The sequence below is a fragment of the Laccaria bicolor genome, genomic scaffold (assembly GCF_000143565.1).
Source record: "Laccaria bicolor S238N-H82 LACBIscaffold_104 genomic scaffold, whole genome shotgun sequence".
In the NCBI taxonomy this organism is placed as follows: domain Eukaryota; kingdom Fungi; phylum Basidiomycota; class Agaricomycetes; order Agaricales; family Hydnangiaceae; genus Laccaria; species Laccaria bicolor.
In genome coordinates, this window is record NW_001889975.1 from 15,290 (window position 1) to 38,364 (window position 23,075).

The 23,075-nt window shown below is 48.0% G+C and overlaps 7 protein-coding genes across 7 annotated transcripts; 2 read left to right on the plus strand and 5 right to left on the minus strand.

Annotated features, from left to right (window-relative positions):
- Nucleotides 1-4,550: 4,550 nt before the first annotated feature.
- On the minus strand, nt 4,551-4,832 carry LACBIDRAFT_296139 (uncharacterized protein; the record flags this gene model as incomplete). The annotated part of the gene is made up of 1 exon (XM_001890504.1): nt 4,551-4,832. One exon carries the CDS (start codon nt 4,830-4,832, stop codon nt 4,551-4,553), a length of 282 nt encoding a protein of 93 aa, XP_001890539.1.
- Nucleotides 4,833-4,951: 119 nt separating this feature from the next.
- On the plus strand, nt 4,952-7,311 carry LACBIDRAFT_335632 (uncharacterized protein; the record flags this gene model as incomplete). Its single annotated transcript, XM_001890500.1, has 8 exons — nt 4,952-4,973; nt 5,027-5,205; nt 5,294-5,316; nt 5,475-5,510; nt 5,784-5,886; nt 6,191-6,259; nt 6,340-6,653; nt 6,675-7,311. The coding sequence occupies 8 exons, from the start codon at nt 4,952-4,954 to the stop codon at nt 7,309-7,311; spliced, it is 1,383 nt and encodes a 460-aa protein (XP_001890535.1).
- Nucleotides 7,312-7,631: 320 nt separating this feature from the next.
- Nucleotides 7,632-8,603, minus strand: LACBIDRAFT_335633 (uncharacterized protein; the record flags this gene model as incomplete). Its single annotated transcript, XM_001890505.1, has 1 exon — nt 7,632-8,603. One exon carries the CDS (start codon nt 8,601-8,603, stop codon nt 7,632-7,634), a length of 972 nt encoding a protein of 323 aa, XP_001890540.1.
- Nucleotides 8,604-9,395: 792 nt separating this feature from the next.
- LACBIDRAFT_335634 (uncharacterized protein) lies at nt 9,396-11,970 on the minus strand (the record flags this gene model as incomplete). Its single annotated transcript, XM_001890506.1, has 6 exons — nt 9,396-10,896; nt 11,230-11,262; nt 11,321-11,398; nt 11,620-11,728; nt 11,791-11,859; nt 11,910-11,970. The coding sequence occupies 6 exons, from the start codon at nt 11,968-11,970 to the stop codon at nt 9,396-9,398; spliced, it is 1,851 nt and encodes a 616-aa protein (XP_001890541.1).
- Nucleotides 11,971-12,221: 251 nt separating this feature from the next.
- LACBIDRAFT_296144 (uncharacterized protein) lies at nt 12,222-12,613 on the minus strand. The gene is made up of 2 exons (XM_001890507.1): nt 12,470-12,613; nt 12,222-12,366 (listed from the first exon to the last, which is right to left on the minus strand). Exons 1-2 carry the CDS (start codon nt 12,512-12,514, stop codon nt 12,241-12,243), a joined length of 171 nt encoding a protein of 56 aa, XP_001890542.1. The 5' UTR covers nt 12,515-12,613; the 3' UTR covers nt 12,222-12,240.
- Nucleotides 12,614-12,961: 348 nt separating this feature from the next.
- Nucleotides 12,962-13,240, minus strand: LACBIDRAFT_296145 (uncharacterized protein; the record flags this gene model as incomplete). The annotated part of the gene is made up of 1 exon (XM_001890508.1): nt 12,962-13,240. One exon carries the CDS (start codon nt 13,238-13,240, stop codon nt 12,962-12,964), a length of 279 nt encoding a protein of 92 aa, XP_001890543.1.
- Nucleotides 13,241-17,003: 3,763 nt separating this feature from the next.
- LACBIDRAFT_296149 (era-like GTP-binding protein) lies at nt 17,004-19,939 on the plus strand. The gene is made up of 10 exons (XM_001890501.1): nt 17,004-17,219; nt 17,269-17,301; nt 17,350-17,522; nt 17,574-17,656; nt 17,710-17,904; nt 17,955-18,093; nt 18,143-18,313; nt 18,633-18,661; nt 19,203-19,273; nt 19,913-19,939. Exons 1-7 carry the CDS (start codon nt 17,022-17,024, stop codon nt 18,219-18,221), a joined length of 900 nt encoding a protein of 299 aa, XP_001890536.1. The 5' UTR covers nt 17,004-17,021; the 3' UTR covers nt 18,222-18,313; nt 18,633-18,661; nt 19,203-19,273; nt 19,913-19,939.
- The last annotated feature ends 3,136 nt before the right edge of the window (nt 19,940-23,075 follow it).

Genomic DNA, 23,075 nt, shown 5'->3' on the forward strand with positions numbered 1-23,075 from the left:
ATAATGTCTTGGGAATCGGAAGCAACTTTAACTTCGTTGAAATTATAGTTCTCAAGTCTATGACACACTGCTTTGGGGTAGCAGCGGCGGGGTCAGGAGAGCTAATAGACAGTGGTGGTGCTGCAGCAGCACTTCTCGACGATGGCCATTGCTCAGATCCTCAACTTCCAAATGGCAACGGCATGCGAGATTACTTGGAGCCCCTCCAATCCAATATAGCTTGTGGAACAAGAGGGATTCTACTATTCGAGAGTGTGGTATTTCATATTCCGAAAGCTACAATAAGCACGAGCATGATAAATTTTCAGGCTTTGGGGACATCCCAAGGCTCATCTTCAACATTGTCAAACCCCTCCTCCATCGTGAATTGTAGCTTGTCCATGTCCTCGGGGTTCATCTGGTAGTTCTTGATCAGTCGAAGCATCTCCGCAAGTGCTGCATCCCGGTCCGTACGACCTGCCAACTTCACATGATCCCGAATCTCATTGTGGACTTGAATTCTGTCTCGTGAACTGTTGTATGTGGCAAAGGCGAGCTTGATCAGGCGACGGGTAAGGCGCAGATGGGCGTTAACCACGAGGCCAAAGATGATTTGCATGATGATGGTGAAATCAACGATGTATGCCATTAGACGTTGTACGATAAGCTCCCTGGAAGTTTGTCGATTAGCATTTCACCGCATACGTAGGAACCTGAGAACGCACGAATGCTTATATACATCGTATCCCCACTTTGTGAGGACTACAGCTGCAGCAATAGGAATCACGATCGGAGCAGCGGGTCCGGATAAACCCCCAACGAGCGCAGTTAAAGCACCAAGTAGGGGGGAAGCCTTAAGACTGACTACTTGTGTGAGAAACAAGGTGATAATAATTAAAAAAGCAAACTCACATTGTCGTATTGGGATTCGTCAGCTCGTCATATTGCTCTCCCGCAAGTGTGGTCATTAATGCCTTGAACTCCTTGCTCTCAAGATACTGAGGGAAGATTCTCAGTATGCAAGCATGAGGGGGCATGATAATGACGTCTTTACCCCAAATTCATCCTGAATATTCCAAACTCGCACAATATCAGTGTGTAAAACTCGAAGGCATGCGTCTATAGTTTTCCCCGGGAAGTTCACGCTGGAAGCAAGGCCCCTCCAATATCCTAAATAGAAGTTAAGTCCCAGTTTAGTGACACAGCGGAAATTTCATACGCTTCTTGCCAACTCTTTGACCAGAAGATGTCAGCAGGACGTTCAGAAGACAAACGTCTGTATGCTCACGCAATCACCGCATCGATCTTCAGAGCTGGATTCACGCGTTGGGCAACAGCAGAGAGCACTGCGACTTCTTCCGCAACGTCAACCGCGAGGCATTCTTTTACGTATTTTGCGGTGAGTGCAGTAAGGTCCTTCAATGTCTTTATGTATTCTTTCTTCGCTGCAATTGCGAATGTGAACACAAATCTAGAGAGAAAAATCGGTCAAGAACTTACTTGAGACAGAAATGTAGGGGACGTCTGGGCCGACCACCGCCCTGAAGGGGCAGACACAAAGTGTTTCGAACCTGCCGTTTGTCTCTTTGACCAGAAGTGCATTGCCCGCGTCCGGATCCAGGTTTTTCGTGCGGCGAATGAACTCACTGTTGTTACCAAATTTGACCTGCGTTACCAGCCGATCATACTTCGTAAAGACGGTGATCACAGGAACTAGATCAAGCGGTGAGTGATTGTCGACCAAAAACGCCAAAAAAACCTACCAGGGCCAAGTTCACCTTTGGACTTCATATGGAACAACTCCTCAACCCCAGCCTCGAACAAACGATCGCCTTCAGACAAGGATACTTGGAAACAAAGCCTGCGCAACACCTTGATCACCCCTATACAAAGTGATCGAGAAGCGGTAAACATACCAGACAGCATGTACCTGATCCCTCACATTGGGCATGTCCTTCCGAGCTTTGAGAAAGTCGACGACTTTCCTGAAGTTTTCACCCTCCCCATGTTCGAAGCCCTGACTGTCGTGCAGAACAAATCTTCCGTTTTCGCTGGCTATAATCGCAGTATTGATATTTGACACGCCAGCTTCTGAATGAGCCACGTTCTGGGGAAAGACAAGCTTTAGGAGCGGAGTTTGAGAAGAAGGGGAAGTGACCTCACAGCTTCCGTGACACCGAAGCATTCATTGATAAGGGAAGATTTCCCTACACCACTCTGCAACAACAAAACTATAAGCTAGTGGATGAGGGAAGAGATGTGAGAGAACTACGTTGCCGATGACCAAGACTCGGAACCTGGCGGCACGGTAAGCCACAACAGTTTGGGATTGAGCAGACTGACCGTTCGACCAACTTGAATAACGTATCCGTTGTGGGTTGCAGGTCGCCACTCGTCGAAGATTCCGCCTCGGTTGAAAGATTCTAAGATGGATCGCACCCACATTAGGCGGATGCTTTTGAATTCGAGAAAGAAGTGCACACACCCCCTGGCCTGCGTATTGGCTAAACTTGACTCCAAGGACTACATCGAACTTGTCGAATGATTTCGACCATTCTTTAGAGTAGAAAGTTCTGCATCAACAAGACAGGAGGATTGCAAAAGGGAGGCACTCGCCTTGTTTTCCAGAGGAATGGGGGTCCACGTTGCTTAGCAATTCATCAAAATGTATCTTGTTCTTCGACATAACACGAAACAAATCACGGAATCGGACTCGAAGACAAAGTGGCTCTAAAGATGAAAGTTGACTGCTTGGATTGAATTTGTCGTCCAATGCTACGCATGATCGCCTCACCAGGGGGATGACAACTCATATGTGTGGGTCGTTCTCTCCAGGCGACAGTATGATTCCCGCTTGAACGATCCGATTGAAAGCTCGACCGATTTAAGAACGCTTCGCGATGTAACGCGGATTTCTAGCATGTGGAAATTAGATGTTCGGCTTCAGCAGTGGCAAAACTTTGGGAGGACTTGCCGAAAATCTCGATGCTGGGGGAGCTTCCACTCCCGGAGGAAGACATGGTGGTTATCAGTGAAAGCGGAGAGATTAGCGCTCAGAACGTGTGGTAGCGTTTCAAATGGCAGGTCTGGGAACATGTTAAGTGCCATGGCCTAGCCTCATTCAAATTGCCAGCCGGATCAGATTGAACTTGATGGGGAGTGAGGCGCTCAACGTCGGCACCACTGAGTGAGTCTACATAAAGTTTTGTTAAATCTCCAGAGTGAACTTCGATTTCTGAATCTCACACGTTGACATCGCCAGCGAAAGCCATCACTTGGGGGAGAACTAGCGAAGCGGCATCGTCTATTGGTCGTCCACCTGCCAGGACTTCACCGCAACTTCACCGACATGTTAAGTGCCATACGTACTTGAACAAGCCAGGGTCAGCATGAATGGTTGCATTATTTAAACAACAAATCACCTTTGATAGTGTCGTGATTGAGCTGGCAGTGAGTTCGGCGAGTAATTGTTGTGGTCGAGTTCAACACGCATAATGATGATCAAAGTCACTTGTCTCTTGCCACCAACAATCACAACCACGGGTGTCTCGTTCTTCGTCGTTGAACAAATCTCCAGCAATCTCCTGACAATATTTGAAAGGCCCAGCTCTGGTTTGGCTCTGATTTCCGTGGAAAGAACTTTTTCCGTGTCCATGTATGTCGTTTCCTATCAGCGTTCCTTCAGCTTTCATGTGAATCGTTTTTAGATTATATTTTACCCACAACCTCGAGGATGGACCACGAAAATTGATTAAAAATACTTGATGTTCCTCTCAGTCGTCTTCCTGCTCTCCTTGTCAAGTTATGAGGCAATTCAAACGTCGAAGGGCGAACTGTGTTCTCACTTGATCATTCGCGTTACGTGGCGGCCAAAAAATCAACTTTCATGAGCGGGGGAGAGCTGGGCCAGCTGGTTGGGAAGGCGAGGTACTTGCTCAGTCGTCCTCGAACACTCGTTGTGGACTTACCAGCACACTTCACTCAGCGCTCATGGGCGATGCCAACTACCAGCATGGCTTGATAATTCAGCTCTCATCGAAAGTCTTACGACTGCTATGTACGACATTATCAAGCTAAAAGTCACGGATGATATCGCACAACTTGGACTTGCCGTTTGCCCTTCACAAGCCCTGGGCAACGTTAATTTGTTCAAGTAGGCAAGAGTGGGCTTTGTGATGGTCTGAAGCTCGTAGCGGTCGGACTGGAGCCCCTTGACAGTTAGCGCTCATCATCCAAGGTACTTCTTTGAGTTATCTCACACTATTCGGCAGTGACTAATCGTTAAGTCATGGTGGGCTTCATACTTATGCTCGAGTCGTTTCGCACTGAAACCGCTGTATAGGAAATGGTCTAGCGGGGGAAGGCTTCAAGTACCGGGCCGCCGCCATGGCACACAAATTTCAAAAGAAATATGTTTATCTGGGTGAACATACCCCATCGCTTGATGTACAACATCTGCAACGGGCTTTACGATCCTTCGTTTTGGCTGTGGTAACAAACAACATGTGGACAAGTGGAAGTTTTTGCGGCTTTATCTCAACACAAAACCGTTTCACCGTATGTGGTCGCTGTTATGAGGCAAAATGATGCGGGGGGGCTTTTCGGAGCCCTGCTACACGACCATCACCTTGCAAGGTTTCTTTGGCCCACGAAAACCGACCGAACCCCCGTCGTGAAGAGAGCCACATTGATCTTGAAGCTGTGGCTCCTGTGACGTGTGACCTGCACAAGCTCATGTGACATGTGACAGGCATGGTCTGCTCTACGTTTTCACCTAACTCGACGCTCGACGTGCAATTCTTGCATCCCCAAGCCAAATAAGGTAAGCTGTATAAAAAAACGTGGAATCTCATGGAAGTGCTGTAATGATATCGTTTCTTTTACCAGCCGGAGGAGGGATCCCGTTTATGAATGTCCCCGAAGTTACGACTAAAATTATATCATGGCTGCAAGAAAAGTCTGATTCGCAACGATGCTGGGTAATCTACTATCTGGTAGGCATACATAATACTATGATGATAAATTAACTGCCCAAAACCGTCTGTAGTACCTTACTTTGGTGTCCAAAGAGTCGGTTGCGAAAGCTCTACCTCGAGCCTTTCTGCCTTGAGCATCTCCCCAGAAATCTTGCCTCGACAAGCCGAACCCGCCATCACCCAAGGCATCTTCGTAGTCCCATGTTGGCTCCCCTGCACCCTTCATGTTCTTCAAAATGCATTGGAAAAAGTGATTCTTGCATAGAAGATCAAGTGGTCATATGTGCGGATTCGAGATATGATTGAGGTCTAGGAATGAACCGTGGATATCGCCCAAGCCATGGACGAATGCGGTGATTCGGTAGGCGTCTTAGCATTCCCAAGTTCCCTGTGAAGTGAAGACCTCGAGAAGACGTACGTCGGGGTTGACACCAAACTTGTAGTCGTCCCAGCTTTCGTGGAGGTCTGCGCGGAGGAGGAAGACGTTTTGATTTGAGTCGATTTTTGATTCGTCGGTAGGTCCGGCGAGCTGTTCAACTTGAGCTTGAAGGGAGGGTGCGCCGCCGGGGTCGTTGATGTGCTCGTAGAATCTTTTATGAAGCCACTTTTGGTTTCAGAGCGGTTGAGTAGGGGATCGGTAGGGGAAGGAGGGTATTTCAAACTGCTTACATCGGAAAGATGAGTATTGTGGGCTACGCGTGATAGGGTCCAGGTGTATGATTCAAGACCCTGTTATTAGACATTTTCTGTCACGATCTCGCGTACGTTCGCGGTATTCATTCGTGGGTCTCTATGAAGTCTTCGTTGAGTCTCATTGACGATGAATAGGATCGAGAACTCCCCTTCCGGGGTGTTCGAAACCGTCAACGCCCGCCGTCGGTACATTTCCTGTGTCAGGCCTACAAATCTGAACCTCCATCTCGAAGAAAAGGTGAGTCCATGATCTACAATAGCGCCAATAAGTAATAATAGCCACCTTCTTTCAAGATCATCTATCCGACCAGACTTCACTAGTTCCAGTCTTTTTCGGTCCATGACGGCCGGGCATTATTTCGTCCAGTTTATGTAAATATCGCCCACGAACCGTCCGTTTGGGCGTAGCCATGGGTAGAAGGGAGTCCATGAGACCGTAGCGTCTTCGTACTGCCAGAAGTCTGAAACCGGGTGAAGCTGCTTGGAAGCTGCAGGCTGTTGGCCACTGGAAGGTCCGATCTGACACTACATTCCCGTCGTAGTTTTCGAGGGTCACATACGCTGGGACGTCAGAGGAAATTTTGGTTGAGAGTGTTCAAGGAGTTTTGCAAGTGAGAGTCTTGAAGTTCGAGGAGCGGAAAGAAGTGTTTGGTTTTGGTGGATGGGACAGAGGATTTATCGTAGCTGATAGAACTCGGAGTTGGAAGAGAGGAAACTGAGTGAATTCGATCTGGTATCTGGGTCCACGCCGATGCCTTTTACCAAACAACCAACTCAATGGCATTTTTTTCGAAGCCAGATCTCAGAGGCAACCTTTTCGTTCGGTGCCGCGACGACTCATGCACCATACATCATGGCGGAACTGGCATATCATGACTGCTCAGACTCACTGCTCCCCATCCACGACACAACAGAAACCATCCTCGTCCTCCCTTTACGAGAGTTTATTCTATTCATCTTTTACAAAGACAGCGAAGAATCACCCCGGGATTCGAGTATGTCTAGGTAAGTATGTTTCTTCTAAAGTTTTATGTATACTCGAGCCGACCTAAAGTTTTCACAGAACAACCATACCATGCGTCTTCACACACTAACATCGAATTCGGTCGGAGAAAAAGTCCGAAACCACATCTTCAACACCGTAAACGACCACTGGGGAATCAGCCAATTCTCCAAAACCAACCTCCCCCTCCCCATCTCCCACATCCACTTCATCGCCCACCCAAACGAGGACAACTCTGGTAGCGACGGGCAACAACCCACCAACCACTGGACCATGTACCTCGAAACATCACCAACTTCCTCGGTCCACATTGACGTCGCTCCAGACGATAACGATGTTGCGATGGTCATGCTTGACACGGAACAGGTCAATTATGACGCCTACAACGTCTTTCACAAATCGCTTCCTGTGATTGGTGAGAGCTGTAGTGTGGCGACGGTTCTAGATGTCTTGATTACAAAGAAAAGGGACGTGTATAGGTTCGCTCCGGTGGGTGAAGGATGTCGATACTGGCTCTCCATCTTTGTACTGGATCTGGTGGATGCTGGATTGGTGAACAGGGGAGACGCTCAAGACGCCATTGATGGGCTTGGGATGTATTGGTCTTTTCCTCCTGGCACTGGCTCATTTGCAAGAGAGATTGCACGGGGTTCTATCTAGTAGTTTTTTTCTGGTGATGGATGTACTTCAAAAGCTCGCAACGAGGAACCTAAATTTCGAACGTGTGCGCGTATGCATATGACAGAAATCAAAGTAGACGCACCATCATATTAAAGTCGAAGATACGTGATCCCAAACATCTTCCGGTTCAACGCCTGCAACCGAGCCTGATCCTCCGTATGACATGCATTAGCGAAAAGCCCAATGACCGGCAATTCTCGGCCGATAACCACCTCGACCCAACCATATCCGCCACTCTCCCATCCTGGGCAGAAATGCATCCCCATAGCTTTATGGTGCTGAGATTCGGACAGAGCATCTCAGTAATGGTCTCCTCCGCCGGCACTATGCAGAACCTTTTCTGCGAAGGTGGTATACGTCTCAACACCTCCTCCGTCACGCATAAATGCCTTTGATGAGGACAGCGAATCTAACGATGTTGATATCTGCGGGTGTGCAAGGCACTCCAGCATCTCCTCCGCGGAGATATCGCACTCTTGTATGATGAGGTGTTTGACGGTGCACACAGAACGAAGGAGGAATGCAAGGAACTGGGATTGCGGCCAGTGGCTGATGTACACGGGGGTAATGTTGGGAAAGGACCAGTGGACTTCAGAGAGCGAAAGATCATTCAGAGCTGGTAGCGTAAGCTTGTCAAAGAGAATTCCGAGGTCACCCGCCGTGCTTAGATGGAGGCGTTGTAGATTGTTGTGAACAATTGGGCCAGAGCCGCTTGTCATAGTTACTTGGACGGGAAGAATGAGCGTTAGCTCTAGAGATGTGAGCTGAGGGCAGAATGTGATGATGCGGAGACCCTCAGTCATCGAAATGATGTGGCTCAGCCAAAAGTGCGTGAGCTGTGCCCAGGGAAAGGTGAGCGTCGTGAACGGTTTCTGGCTCAGCCAACTGACGGAATGAATTCGTGGTGCGGAGAGCATCGTGGATGTGATGCGATCCACGTCGTCCTGTTCCAGCCAGTAACTTTTCTCCAAGTATAGTTCGAGCAAGGGAAACGAGGTGTCCTTGGGCAGTGAAGCGAACCCGGTTTTCTCGGACCATGCGTCTTTGTATCGTATACGGACTTTCTGCCATCGGGAGTGATGGGGGATGAAGACCTCGAACATGGACGAAACGACTGAATCGGTGGGATCCTCGGATTCTGGTTCGGCGGTAAGTATGGTGGGAAGAATGTAGTCAATCCCAGCGCGACTGCTGCGGAGGAATGGATCTCGCTCTTCGGTGGGGATGGTCCAACTGGCTGCCGCCGGCCAATGGCTTGTAGGGAAAATCATTTAGTTCAATGATTTCCATGACAAGGACCTTCTAACCAATTGGTTGCCTGGGTATATCTGCCTTCCCTGATCTGTTAAATTAAGATTTCCATCAGCACTGTATCGTTGTAGCGTTTGGAAGGTCATACAGATATTGACGACGAGTCCATTATGGTCTCCTGCAGCATTGTTGAACTCTCCCCCGGATATCGTTGTCGATTGAGACTGACATAAAAGAGATGGGGAGCTGGCCGCGCTGTTACAGCTTGGGGGATGGTTTAGTCAAGCATTAAGTTTTGCTCACCTCGAGGGCCCGCTAACATTTGCCATAACTCCAATGATCAACAATACCCACTGAGTCTGACTGAGATTTCAACTCGGTGTTGATAGGCAGATGGAAAGTTGAAGCACAGGATACATAGGTGCTGAACAGCATTCATGATGGTGCATGACGGAGATTAAGATGCATACTATGACCGTGACCATGTAATTACGAGTTGAAGTTGCCGTTCAAATTCAAAGGACTTCCTTTTGTTCAATGCCTTTTTAATGCTTGTCTACTAAGTATACAGCGCAGACACATATATACCATCGCACTCGACAAGATCCATGAACAGGAACTCTTGTATTCGCCACAAGCTGTCCAAGCTCAGGCGTTGGTCAGTGTCAATCAGGGCGACTGCATCTTGGCATGTATAGATAACAAAAATTGACCCCACCATCACAGTCGAACATGTGTGATCCCTGACCTGTCTAAGTTCAGCGCCTCCAACCGAGTCCAATCCTCCGTATGACATGCCTCAGCGAAGAACCCTATTTTGCCGCCGTCCTGAGTTGCACGATGGGGCAACCTTCGGTCCTGGATAACCATCTCGACTCTACCATATCTGCGACCTTTCCATCCTGGGCAGAAATGCATCCCCACAGCCTGATGGTCGTGAGATTTGGACAGATAGTCTCCGATGGGGTGTCGTCGGCCAGCTGGTCATCCCCACCACCCAGAACGTTTTCTGACAAGATAACTGATGGGGAATACGTCAACAGCCTAAGAACCTCATCCGTCATGCATAGATGCTTCTGGTGATATTCCGTGATAGACAACGAATCCAATGACTTCGATATCTGCGGATGTCCGAGGCACTCCGCTATCTCTTCTGCTGAGATATCCCACTCCTGAATGATGAATTGCTTGATGGTGCAACCTGAACGTAGAAGGAATGCAAGGAACTGGGATTGTGGCCACCGGCCAAGCTGTATAGGGGGGTTGGGTGAGGCTCCATGTAATTCGGAAAGCGATAGATCCTTTAAAGCTGGTAGAGTGACTTTGTCGATAAGAACTGCCAGGTTACCTGCAGTACGTAGATGTAGGCGTTCTAAAGTGTTGTGGACAAATGGATCGTCGTCGTCGACGACGGGAAACATGGGAAGAAAGAGCGTCAGCTCCAGGGATTTGAGATGAGGACAGATCGCGAGGACACGAAGACCCTCGTTCATAGTGGCAATGGGGCCCTGCGAATTGAAGTGTGTCAGCTGCTTCCATGGAAGGGCGAGCATTTTGTATGATTTTTCGCTCAGCCAAGTAACGGAATGGAGTCGTGGTGCGGAGACCATCATGGATTTGATGTGTTCTAGATCTTCTTGTGCCCACCAATAACCTTTGTCCAAGCATACCTCTTCAAGAAAAGGATACGTGACGGTGTTCATGGGGATTGGCAAGCAAGCGATCCCAAGTAAATCAGGTGATGCATCATTGTATCTCAGGCAGACTCTCTGCCATCGAGAGTGATGGGGAATGAAGAGATCGAGCATGGGCGCAACTGGTGATCCAGCGGGGTGCTCAGAGTTCGTATTGTCGTGTGGCATGGTGGGCGGAATCTGATCAACTCCTGCATGGCTGCTGTGAAAAGATGAATCTCTCTCTTCAATAGAGAAAGAAAGCGCGGAGGAGCCAGAGCGCTCAATCCACATTTCAACGGTCCGTTTGTCAGGGTAAAACACCCCATCCCGTATCTCGACCAGTATCGAGGACCATAATTCGGGCATACCGAGTGCAATATTCTTCCAGGAAACACAAACGCCGGTCAGAACATTTTGAGAGACATGAGTTGGGGATCGAAGAAAATGCCTGTCAGAGGCCCAGAGGAGGAATAGGATACGAATGATCTCTGGGGGAACCTTGCGTATGGGCGACACTTGGTCACGATGGAGATCCAGCTGCTCTGAGATGGTTTTACGTTGCTCCAAGAGCCATTGCAGATGCAGTTGGCCTTCCTCGATTTCACGTTTGATTTCGTCACAAGTTTTGCTACGGTTTCTGCAGAGGATGTGACGGTATCACCTGCGAGCGCTTGAGCAGTGTTGCTATTGAGTCCGTTGGAATGAAAAGCGAGACAGAAGGTTAGTAGTGTCATCAGTTGTTCACGACCGTCCTCAGAAGGGGTGTTGAGGTGGAGATCGCCTCGAGAAGCGTCCGCGGAAAATAACAAAGGGTGATTTGGGTATCCGAAGTGAGTACAAGGTGTGTCCTATGACTTCCGCCATGCTGTCGGAGACCAGTGCTTAGGAAGGGCATCGCATGATGGTTGGAAGTTCTACAAAGTCCACAATTGTGCCAGCGCACGCCAAGGTCTTTCGGTTGCGAACGTACTTTGGCCAGGCTACGTTGCGGCTAGTTGATAATCTAGATACAACTTACGTTAGAGGTGAGAGAAAATGGGAATATTAGAAAGCGTACTTACGGAGAGGAGCGGGTCACATTTGAAGGAAGTAGTGTCGAGCTGCGGAGCCATGTGTGCTCCTCCTCCGGTCTCCACAACCTACGGCATGCATTAACTTTGTGAAAGATGAGATATGACTCGTGATTGCATGTTAGGAATTTGTGCGGCGCCACCCCTAGATATGAAATCGAAGCCCCCAGTTGCGGACATGCTTCTGGATTGAAAGAAGAAGGTGAAATTGTGACTTGAATGGAAACAAACGCTATGTAGGCATAACGAATAGTCAGTAGATAGAATTTTGACGTGTCGCCCCAGCTCACCTGGAGGACAATAATCCCAAGTTGTCATGAAGATGCGCGTCGACGTAGTTCATGCCCGCGAATGTCGTTGCAGTGCTACCAGTTGATGTTCCAGGTGCCAGCACTCGTTCTGGCCAAAATGATCAGAAGCTTTCCTTAACATGTTGATCAGAAGTTTAACCCAATACGCACCACCAACCCAAGGAAAAAGAGCGTACGTGTTGGGTCGTGTTGGGTGAAAATCCAGGAAGGAGCCAAGACCTAGTATAATAGGTTAGCACATACACAACAAAGCCAGTAACGAGGCTTACTTTCAAAGCAAACCGGTAGAACGTATTGTGAGGTCGCCCCGTTCCCGTTCCTTCGAGGCATTGAAATCTAACCACTAGGTGTGTTTCTGGAACGTGACACGACGAACTTCCACGGCGCAGTACGGAGAATGTGCTTCGCGACAAGATCAGTCGTGTTGGCGTTGGCATTTCTCGAAAGGCAAGCGTCGATTGTAGATGACGAAGCTCATGCCGACCTTTCCCTGAGGGATTCTGCAAAACGTACAGTTAGTACTTGCGAATGTTCGTCATAAAAATCAATCTAATGAGTTGGTTGGAGGAAACCCGAAGAAGGCCTCACGGGAATAGGTAGTCAATTTGAGTGTAGCTCAAGATTTGCGTAGTCAATGATCACGGCGTCGCTTGGGTTTCTAACGAGCCAAAACCGAGCTTCGTCAAACATCGCAACCTCTCCCAGACCTCTCCGATTGAACCTAAGCTGTTGAAGTTTAACATGAGTGGCCACCTACTGAGAGAATATCGTTGAAAAGCGTACTGGGATGGAATGAATAAAACGAAATTTCCCTCTCAGTGGGATGTACCAGGTGAAACATTGCTGACTCATGATGCATGATCAACGCCTTCATCGGCGAGCATGCGCAATACCGTCGTCTTGCTGAAATTCCACGTTCACGGCGAAGAAGGCAACGTTTGGACCTATGGCGGTAGTGAACAGGTGAATGTAGACAACTCAATCAACAAACATACGGCAAACATTACGACTGATTCCTCCTTATCATCCACTCCTCGTCTAACGTGGCCTTGAGTTGCACCACAAACACTGCAGAAAACTTTGTGACAAAGGTACGTCTCTCGAATTTTGAACTTCCTTCTCACAATGTAAAACTGCCACCCTCTGAAGTGCGTGATGATCAAAGGCCTCTTCACCGGCCACCACTCTGGAAACACCCAAAAGTGTTCGTACACAACCACTACGTCGGTGTAAACCAGAACTCGTTGAAGCACCATGCGGCACACCCCCGCCATAATCGCGAGGCTTCGACCCTCCTTCCCACTCCCTCGACCCTCCAGCTTCAGATCCTAATCCCACCATCCGAGTTCACATGGCCAACCTCACCAGCATCCCTGCGTGCAGACAACCTCCTGCATGATGTCGAAGCAGGGGCGGTTGAAACCTCACTGAAATCTCGACAGGGGTGTTTCAATTTGATTCCCATATTATGACTGGCACTCGGCCCTTCCTCAGCAAAGTAATCCTCCAACTTTTTCCTCTGGTTTTCCTTCCGCCTCAATCCCCCATTCCATTTCGAATCCCGCGTCTTCCACCTCAATTGCCTCATCCAAACTTCCATGTACGCCTTGATCAACACAAACTCTGCCTCGTCATTTCCGCGTGATCGCTACGCAAAGTTCTTCCTCCACTACTAGAATCAACGTGTTCGATGATGGGTGGGCGCAGCGCGCGGCTGAGTTGTGGGCCTGAATGACGTGAAAGGTAGTTGAGATACAAAAAGGTTGGACTTGGGATACAACCTCGATTCCACGCAATACGCACATAATCTCTCGGAATCGGGAATCATCGTTTGTTGTACCTCTCAAGCCCAATCTCAGACGGCGGATGCGAACGAGAGGGAGGGATGTTTACGCGGAGCATGTTCATCCATTAAACCGTTGCAGGAGTGTATCGTGCATGGTAGGGGTGTTGCTCCTTCTTTGGACTCTTGGATGTCGACTTCATCTTCGTGCCATTCACTCCTGCTACCGTGGCGTGGCCTTGTCGAGTCCATCTTCGACCCCACTTCGTCGAGTTCAATTTTGGATTATTCTGAAAAACTGAAACCAGGATGGCCGACTACGCCCACAAATCAGCCAACACCGGCTCCATCTACCTCTCCGCCATCTCTGAATCCGACCTCTACTGCCGCTACGTCCCAGGCCTCGTCGGCGATCGCCTCTTTCGCATCTTCTCAGCCTCAATAAGGAAGGCCACTGGCTAAGCTCATACCTCTTACTCTCAAACTCCATGGGCCTCCATGACTTTCGTGAATATGTCGATCAGCAACGGTATTTCTGACCCCGAGAGATTTGTGGGAAAGAGGAGGATGGGTTTAAAGAGATAAAAGACCTTTATGAGCCTGCGGCTTTGTAGACAGCGACGTCGGTGCGAAGTGGGCCTCCAGTGTGTGGAGATTTCGATCTTGCGCCCTTCACGGTGAGTTTTTTTCCTTCGCTTCGCGCCTTTTCTGAAGCTGACCGTTCTTGCCGTCCAGAACATCGTGGCGTTCACCGCCATCTGACTTCTTGACCACTGGGCGAGACATATCTTTTCCTCAGTTAAGTTGGCCCTCGGTTCAAATGGCAAGTGTGAAAGTGGTGTCCTGTAAGGTCTTACGGTTTTACGGAAACTTCTTGATCTAGTTATGAATCGAAAAGTGAAGTTGCGCGTCATCGAGGCGGCCAGCAATGCACTCTTCGGTGTCATCTTCTCCAGAGTGACGATGTTTGTGGGCCCAGCCTCAGGTTCAAAACCGAGCACCCTTTCCTGTATTCCAAGACACATTGGGTATAGTAGGTTTCTGCCCAGTGTGGAATCGATACTATACGCGAAGGAAGCAGGCTTTCCCTTCCCATAAGCCGTGGCTGCAACTTGTTACGTGTTAGGCACTGCCAGCCTGGCGCTCATACAAACTAGCATCTTTACTCTGTACGCACTGCTTGTGAGTTCTTCTCGAGCTTTTTACCTCGTACGAAGCTAATCATTTTAGATATAAACTCTCAGTCTCACACACTCTCTGATAATCAGTCGCGACAAAATTTCACCCCAGAAGGGATGTACAACTCGACGCCCATGATCGGCTCAGATTGCGGAATCGTCGTATGTAGGGGCCTACGCCCTTTTGAAGTGTTTCACCAAGATGACGTGTCCAATAAGAGGGGGCAAACTCGTTCATCTCATTGCCGTCATAGATCATACTTTTACAAGCAGGACATCGATGTTTCAAGTCGAGGTGGGTCTGTTATATCCGTTCTCACTTGTCTGTATGCTTACCAACAACAGACTCAAGATTACCATGACGGTCACGACGCCCAATGGTCCGGACAGTTCAACGTGCTGAGATGGTAAGCCCTCATCGACGGGAGGTCTTCATATCTGGTTTATCAATCAGTTACCTTTCAGGCTGCCAGGAAAGCGCTACTCACGGTTCAAGACGGACTGACCGACCCAATTTTAACCAAGGGTTTCTCACCGCCGGCTTCAAATCCAGTGGCCAGAGCTACGTAGACGTGCGGTGCTGCTTAGCGCGGAACGGAAGAAGCTGGTCTGTGCGGTTAGGTGGGTCGAGTGTGATGTACGAACTGTGTATACTTATCTTGGCTTTCCTATTAGGGCAACGGGAAACGACAGAATGGAAGGTCGATTTCAATGCAACCACCCCACCAGCTATAAACCCTTGTTCGAGACTGGTTGGAAGAACTGCACCAGCCATGACGTCGTCAAACTGGAACCACAAAACCTTCGCATTCAGGACTTGAATTGGATTGAAGAGTCGGAATCGCGGTGGTACGTTGTCTACTACGCCTATGACGCATTTCCCTAAATCCTTCCTGCACAGATCGGCCCTACAATCCCTGCCACTCGACAGGAAGGTCATGTGTAATTACGGACAACCTTTTCCGCTCAAATTCAAATTGCAAGGTCATTGTGAATGGTACTCATTCTCGTTTGTGACTAAGTATCTTTGTCGTAACTAATGTAATTACTGAATCCTATTGTAGATCGCAGGCAGAGGACGACCCGATTGGATACAGCTTTCAGTCTTCCGACAAACATCACCACTTCGACTCCTTGAACCCCAGGAATAGCAGTCACCAGCTCTGTCCAAATTGACGTCCGTTTCGAGTTTGGATCGCAGGGGTATTCCCAGTGCGGCGTCCCAGAGACAGGCGCTTCGAACGTGTGGAAATTGAGTTATGAAGCAAAGTGTCATTTGCTGCTCGCCGTCGCTCTTCAGCGTTGCAAACGCTCTTTGGCTGTGGATACACTGAATGCTTGAAACGAGCCAGGGCAAAGTCGTTAATCGTACACTAACAAAGTCTCGTTGAGGGCTTGCCCGCCCAAGTGGTAGCAACCCCATCTAAGAGGAACTGGGGAAAAAGGTAAGCATACATCCAGTTCTTGGGGTTGTGCGGCGTAGTTCTGATATTTCTCTGTGGCTAGCTTGCTGTTGGACGATAGAACGACGCGCTACCCCTGACGGCAATGAAGAAAAGGGCGAACATAGTTTGATAGGGACAGCGTGAGTTGTGTCATTCGATGCGGATCCACATTGCTTACAGGCTTTCATGTAGCCTTCTTTCCTGATGGTGGGGAGCATACTCAAGATCAAAGGTACGCCTTCAAGCCACCAGTGGAGTGGAAACCTACACGGACGTCGCGGTTCACGGACAAATGCGTAGGGGGTGTGAGAAGGGAACATGGGGGAGAACAGTGATCTTGGCTGAGACGGGGACTTCATTGGCAAAATGGGATGGCACATCACGATGGAATTGTAGCTGATGATCGTACCAAGTAGGATTTAGTCTCATACTGCTCATGTTACAGCCACTTCTTCAACCTTCCGGGTCTTCAGTCACCGTAGTTTAAGTCCTCTAGTACGTGGTCAATGAAGGAAAATGACGTCCTAGACAGAAGCCCGCTGCCGAGGAGACTTGTCTATACTAAGTGGCGAACTCATGCCACTGGTAGAGCTCGAATGGCGACTCGAAGGGGCATTCACCTGGACTGTAACAAAACTTCAGGGTAAGTTAACCTTGAGTACTTGAGATTTGTACTCACCCTCTCCCTCGCACTCCCTCGCCGCTTGGTTGATGTTCAAATCTGGCAACAAACTTGCGCGCTTTCACGATCGTCGTGGGCAGATTGAAAAGCTCAGTTGGGGAGCCAATGACGTGTGTATATATTGGAAATTGAGTCAAGGGAATCAAGTTGTACGAACGGAAGAACTTGGGAAGAACGAGAAGCGAGTCAGTGACGTCACTCGAGTGGCTGACCCAGCATAACCAAACAATACACTGCGTGGCGCTTATCTTGGTTCTTCACCACTTCCACCATCTCAGGCATCCCAGCGACAAATGTCTCTTTCCAATGTTGAATCCCAGGCCGCAGAGGATATAGAAAGACAACAGAGACGAGCACGCAGAGTTCGAAACCTCACCAACCGCTTTCGCGTCCTCATCATTGGCCGCGCCAACGCGGGGAAGACAACCATCCTCCAACGAGTTTGCAATACAACGGAACAGCCGAAATTTTTCAATCCGGAGGGTCATGAGGTATTCCATGCTCTAGACATCATCATCTATCATTATTGATGTGAAAAAGATTGACTTGTCTGAGCTCAATCCAACTGCACAGGTAATGTGGATCTGCACTCCCTATTACATTTTACTGAAAGTGTGGCAGAGAGGGGAGCACGATATTGAGAATGAAATGATATTTGAGAGCAATACAGCATTTGTCTTTCATGACTCAAGTGGCTTTGAAGCAGGCAGAACATCTGAGCTGGATAAAGTCAAGGAGTTTCTGCAAAAACGTACAACCAACAAAGAGCTCAAGGATCATCTGCATGTGATTTGGTGAGTGACTGAGTTGTGACATCAAAGTGCATCTGAATACACCCTGTGTAGGTACTGCATCCCAATTAATGATGAAGCCAGACCATTTACAAGAGCAGAGTTAACTTTCTTTGATGAGTGTGGGACTGGTAGAGGTGTGTAAACTATTGATAATCTCATGAATTTCACCTTTCCTTTTTGTGCACAGTTCCTGTTATTGTCCTGTTTACAAAAGCAGATATGCTTGATGCTCAAACCATCAAACACCTGGTTGATACTGGAATGGATGTTGAAGATGCTGCAAATAAAGCTCCAGAAGAGTCAGTTGCCAGGTTTGAAGAGAAATTTGGCAAGCAACTCTTCAAGAGAAAGTATCCTCCCAAGGATCATGTGTATTTTCGAGGTATAACAAACTCATTTACTCATTGACAATAGATTAATTGCATTTGACAGATATGCAAAATCCCACAAGTGACTGCAGTGAACTGCTGAGGAAGACAGCAGCCACCTTTTCAGATGATACACTCTTACAGCTGTTTCTTACAGTGCAGCAAAATAATGTGGCTCTGTCAATTGAATATACAATTAAAAGGTAGTTGCTTCATTTTGAATTATATGCTGGTAAATTGCTGATTATCTAGAATAACAGATTTGTCTTTCCAGGTTGGAAGTTATTCAAAGAAAAGAGAGAGTGGAGGAAGATGGTTGAGAAGATACTGAATTATTTTCCACATATGGTATGTGGACCTTACTTGACTGTACAGTGGTAGAACAAAATAATATATATGAACAGGCGGTAAGCCAACATCCAGTGGACCTCAAGTAGATGCTAATGGGATCATGCTTTTGTTATAACAGTGGGTGAGTCAGGATCTAGCTGGCCTTTCCTGCTTGTTGCTGACAAGAGCATGCTCTGTGTTTTGAACAGTCTGTAAGTCAGGAACTGGCTGGCCCTTCCTGCTTGTTGCTGACAAGAGCATGCTCTGTGTTTTGAACAGTCTGTAAGTCAGGAACTGGCTGGCCCTTCCTGCTTGTTGCTGACAAGAGCATGCTCTGGGTTTTGAACAGTCTGTAAGTCAGGATCTGGCTGGCCCTTCCTGCTTGTTGCTGACAAGAGCATGCTCTGGGTTTTGAACAGGATGTAAGTCAGGATCTGGCTGGCCCTTCCTGCTTGTTGCTGACAAGAGCATGCTCTGGGTTTTGAACAGGATGTAAGTCAGGATCTGGCTGGCCCTTCCTGCTTGTTGCTGACAAGAGCATGCTCTGGGTTTTGAACAGGCTGTAAGTCAGGATCTGGCTGGCCCTTCCTGCTTGTTGCTGACAAGAGCATGCTCTGGGTTTTGAACAGTATGTAAGTCAGGATCTGGCTGGCCCTTCCTGCTTGTTGCTGACAAGAGCATGCTCTGGGTTTTGAACAGGCTGTAAGTCAGGATCTGGCTGGCCCTTCCTGCTTGTTGCTGACAAGAGCATGCTCTGGGTTTTGAACAGGCTGTAAGTCAGGATCTGGCTGGCCCTTCCTGCTTGTTGCTGACAAGAGCATGCTCTGGGTTTTGAACAGTATGTAAGTCAGGATCTGGCTGGGCCTTCCTGCTTGTTGCTGACAAGAGCATGCTCTGGGTTTTGAACAGGATGTAAGTCAGGATCTGGCTGGCCCTTCCTGCTTGTTGCTGACAAGAGCATGCTCTTGGTTTTGAACAGTATGTAAGTCAGGATCTGGCTGGCCCTTCCTGCTTGTTGCTGACAAGAGCATGCTCTGGGTTTTGAACAGGATGTAAGTCAGGATCTGGCTGGGCCTTCCTGCTTGTTGCTGACAAGAGCATGCTCTGGGTTTTGAACAGGATGTAAGTCAGGATCTGGCTGGCCCTTCCTGCTTGTTGCTGACAAGAGCATGCTCTTGGTTTTGAACAGTATGTAAGTCAGAGGATCTGGCTGGCCCTTCCTGCTTGTTGCTGACAAGAGCATGCTCTTGGTTTTAAACAGCGAGTAAGTCAGGATCTGGCAGGATCTGGCTGGCCCTTCCTGCTTGTTGCTGACAAGATCATGCTCTGGGTTTTGAACAGTATGTAAGTCAGGATCTGGCTGGCCCTTCCTGCTTGTTGCTGACAAGAGCATGCTCTTGGTTTTGAACAGTATGTAAGTCAGAGGATCTGGCTGGCCCTTCCTGCTTGTTGCTGACAAGAGCATGCTCTTGGTTTTAAACAGCAAGTAAGTCAGGATATGGCTGGCTCTTCTTGCTTGTTGCTGACCAGAGCATGCCATGGGTTTTGAACAGGATGTAAGTCACCATCTGACTGTTCTTCTCTACTTGTTGTTGATAAGAGGGTGGCCTGTGTTTTAAATAGAAGGTAGGTCTCAGCTTTCTTCTCTTTTCATTTTGCTAAGAAATGATGAGATTGTCAGTTCAGTTCTACAATTTTAGAAAAACACTTATGAAACTCCACTTGTTCAAATAGACAGTCAGTATTTTATTGTTTCTTCCAATATTTTTATAAAAACCAGTAGTATTGACTGAACCAATTACTATTTTTAGGCAAAGGATGTCCTCGATCATACAGACTGGTCCTTGGTAAACCTTCACTAGCTTCACTGTGTAAATGCTATTCATTATTCTGACCACCACATAATTCTATCCAGATTCACAATACCAAATCCTTCAAGGACATTGCCTTTCTATGTATTGGTGTGTCTACTCTTATTTATGACCACTCTATCATAACTATTATTTTACTGCTCAGTGACTGCTATCATTGCAGAGCACTCTTTCTTTCTGTGGAAACAGAATCCTTCAAGGTCCACTGCCCCCTTTGAATCAGCCATGCAAAAGTTCAACTTGTCTGCTGATGTGGCAAAAATTAAAATTGCCATCAAGGAGGCCTCTCAGCTTAAAACTGAGGACCAAAAGAAACAGGCCCTTGTAAAGATTGCTATGGCCAATTGTCTTCGTGAGTATCAATATTCCAAGTCTTTCAAGGTCTTCTCATTTATTTGATTTTAGCTTTATAAAAGTTTCAGCCCACCTTGCCAGAATTTCATAAATGCAGCACATGTCTCTAGTTACCACCCATTATGATGCACCTTTTGCCTTGTTGTTCCCAAAAAAATAGATTGTGTCATTTGAGTAAAAGAAAGTCAAGGATGGTAATTTCTTTTAAAGCCCACAAGCTTTTCATGTTCTCAAGCTTCCACAGCTTGAGGGTGCCCTTGAGTTGTCTTCACAGTGTATGTGTATGGGAGTTCAAAGAGTTGTTAGAGGGGGGTGAGATGATACATGATTTACATATTCTCTAAAGTCTGTCAGAAAAACACAAAAGATACAGATACATATTCCACATTGCAATGTATTCACAAAGAAAGAGGAGTTCTAAGTACCAACAGTGGTAAAAAAAATACAGGTACAAGAAACGACGGCTAGCAATGAGGGAGGACTGGGGAGGTACAGATGAAGGGAGAGTGGCATCAAACTCAAAAAGACGTAGTCAAGTCGACCTCAATAGTCGGCACGATGCTTGCAATAAACTTGAGGAAAACAACCAGATAGAAATTGACCCTCATCCCCTCCACCTCCTCTTCCTCAGCCCCAGCTTGAAGCTGTTGAACATCCTTGGCACTCCCAGACGACTTTCGGCTGAATGGCCACTTCTTCTCTTTCTTCGGGGTGTCCTTCCCTGAGGGTTTACCACGCTGCGCAAGCTGTTCCTCGACGACACTGTTGTTCATCCTTTCTATTACCTTCTTCATGACGCTGGCATGTCTGCATGGATGCATGGAGGCGGCTTGGAGAGAGGCGGAGTGGATGAATGGTTCAATCGTTACTGTTTTCTGGGCATGGTCTGCTGAGATGTCTTGGAAGATTTGGGAGGGGGTGGGGTGCAGTTCTATTGTTTCCGTTAGCTAGCGTATTAGAAAAATGGGCAAAAGGTGAACCTCATCGTAGCCGATCAACCAAACGTGTGGGGTCTGATAATACTTGTCGTATGTGGTCATTACATTGTACGTGTGGACCTGAAGCAGATTCCCCTTTGCGACTTCCACATTGGCATTACAAAGATATTGTCAGCATTCTTTCAATTTCCAGCATACCCAATGACAAAACATACCTAGCATCAACCCCGGCAGCAGCAGGTATAACCGAGGCCTTGGGCGCAGCCATAGCCATAGCCTCATCATCCCCCTCCTCCAAATCATCCTCCTCCATATCAGGGATATCATCCAAATCAGGCATCTCTGCCCCAACACCCTCACCCCCTCCCCCGCCCAACGACACGCCTCACAATCCTCTCCTCATCCCCATGCGGCCCATCCCCATCCAAATCAGGGATATCTGCAATCTCACCTGCGTTCGTCGCAGAGTCCGTTCGATGCGCCTGCCGACCTGTGTGTGTCTCGACCCAGTCGTCACCGTCTGTGGAGGGGGAAGAGGAATCAGCAAAGGAGAGGAGGCACTCAGTGTCCTCATCTGCGTCTGTGTAGGCTAGGGAGGTGGCGCGCCAGAGGCAGGGGATACCACATGTTACTAGGTATTGTTTGTCTTGTGGGAGGAAGTCATGGGATTTGGATGTGTCTCCTTTTTCCCTGTTGCCCACTTAGTTTTCGCGAAGAGAGAAGAGGAGGAAGGAAGGAAGGAAGAAGGGGCTTACCATGTCCATACGGGGAACTTGTACACCAAAAAGTCACCTGCAGCGATGAATTCCTCTGTTTCTCACGGTGAGCACAAGGAGCGTGATAGACGATCGTGAACATACTGGGTGTAATACGGCCGTGTTCTTTGGATTTGTTCTCTTTGAGAACCTAATAGGTGGGTGTGATGGGTGCAGTGTTGTACAGGTCAGCCTGACTTGAGGTCAGAGACGTCACGTTACCGGGGCCACATCAACTGACTTGACGAGGTCAAGGGTCATGATGGGGGGTCAGACCTTTTTTGGAAAGAGTATTAAGGCTCATGCCCATGTTTTTTTTTGTTGTTTTCTTTTTTTTTTTTTTTTTTTTTTTTACACTCATGTTTGAACATTCTGCATACACAAGTTCTCACAGAACCCTTGACTGATCATGACCCTGTCAATCAAAGTCAGGTCACTTGATGCCGGGTCAGGGTCTGACCTCGTCAGACCCGGGTCATGACAACACTGGATGGGTGACAGTGAGATGATGCCAGATCGCGAATGATGGGGCTCACTGGGCTTAGGTACTACTCATGCAGAGCACATAGGCTGGACTGGATTGGTGGCTAGCAATGAAGCTGAAGGAGGACTGGGGGGACAGAGTCATTGAGAAGGGAGTTGGCATCAACTTGACAAGATGTCATTGAATGTTCGCAATGAACTTGCGGAAAACGACCAAATAAAAATCAATCATTCACCATCCTCTCAGTTCCTCTTCCCTCTAACTTGCCGTTGTTGAATGTCCTTGGCACTCCCAACAATTTCCTGCTGAATGCCCACTTCGTCTCTTTCTTAGGGATGTCCTTGCCCCTTCAACTAGTTGGAGAAGAGGGTTTGCCATGTTGTGCAAGCTATTCTCGACGACGCCACCATTCAACCTTTCTTTTGCTTTCTCCATGATGCTGGCATGCTTGCA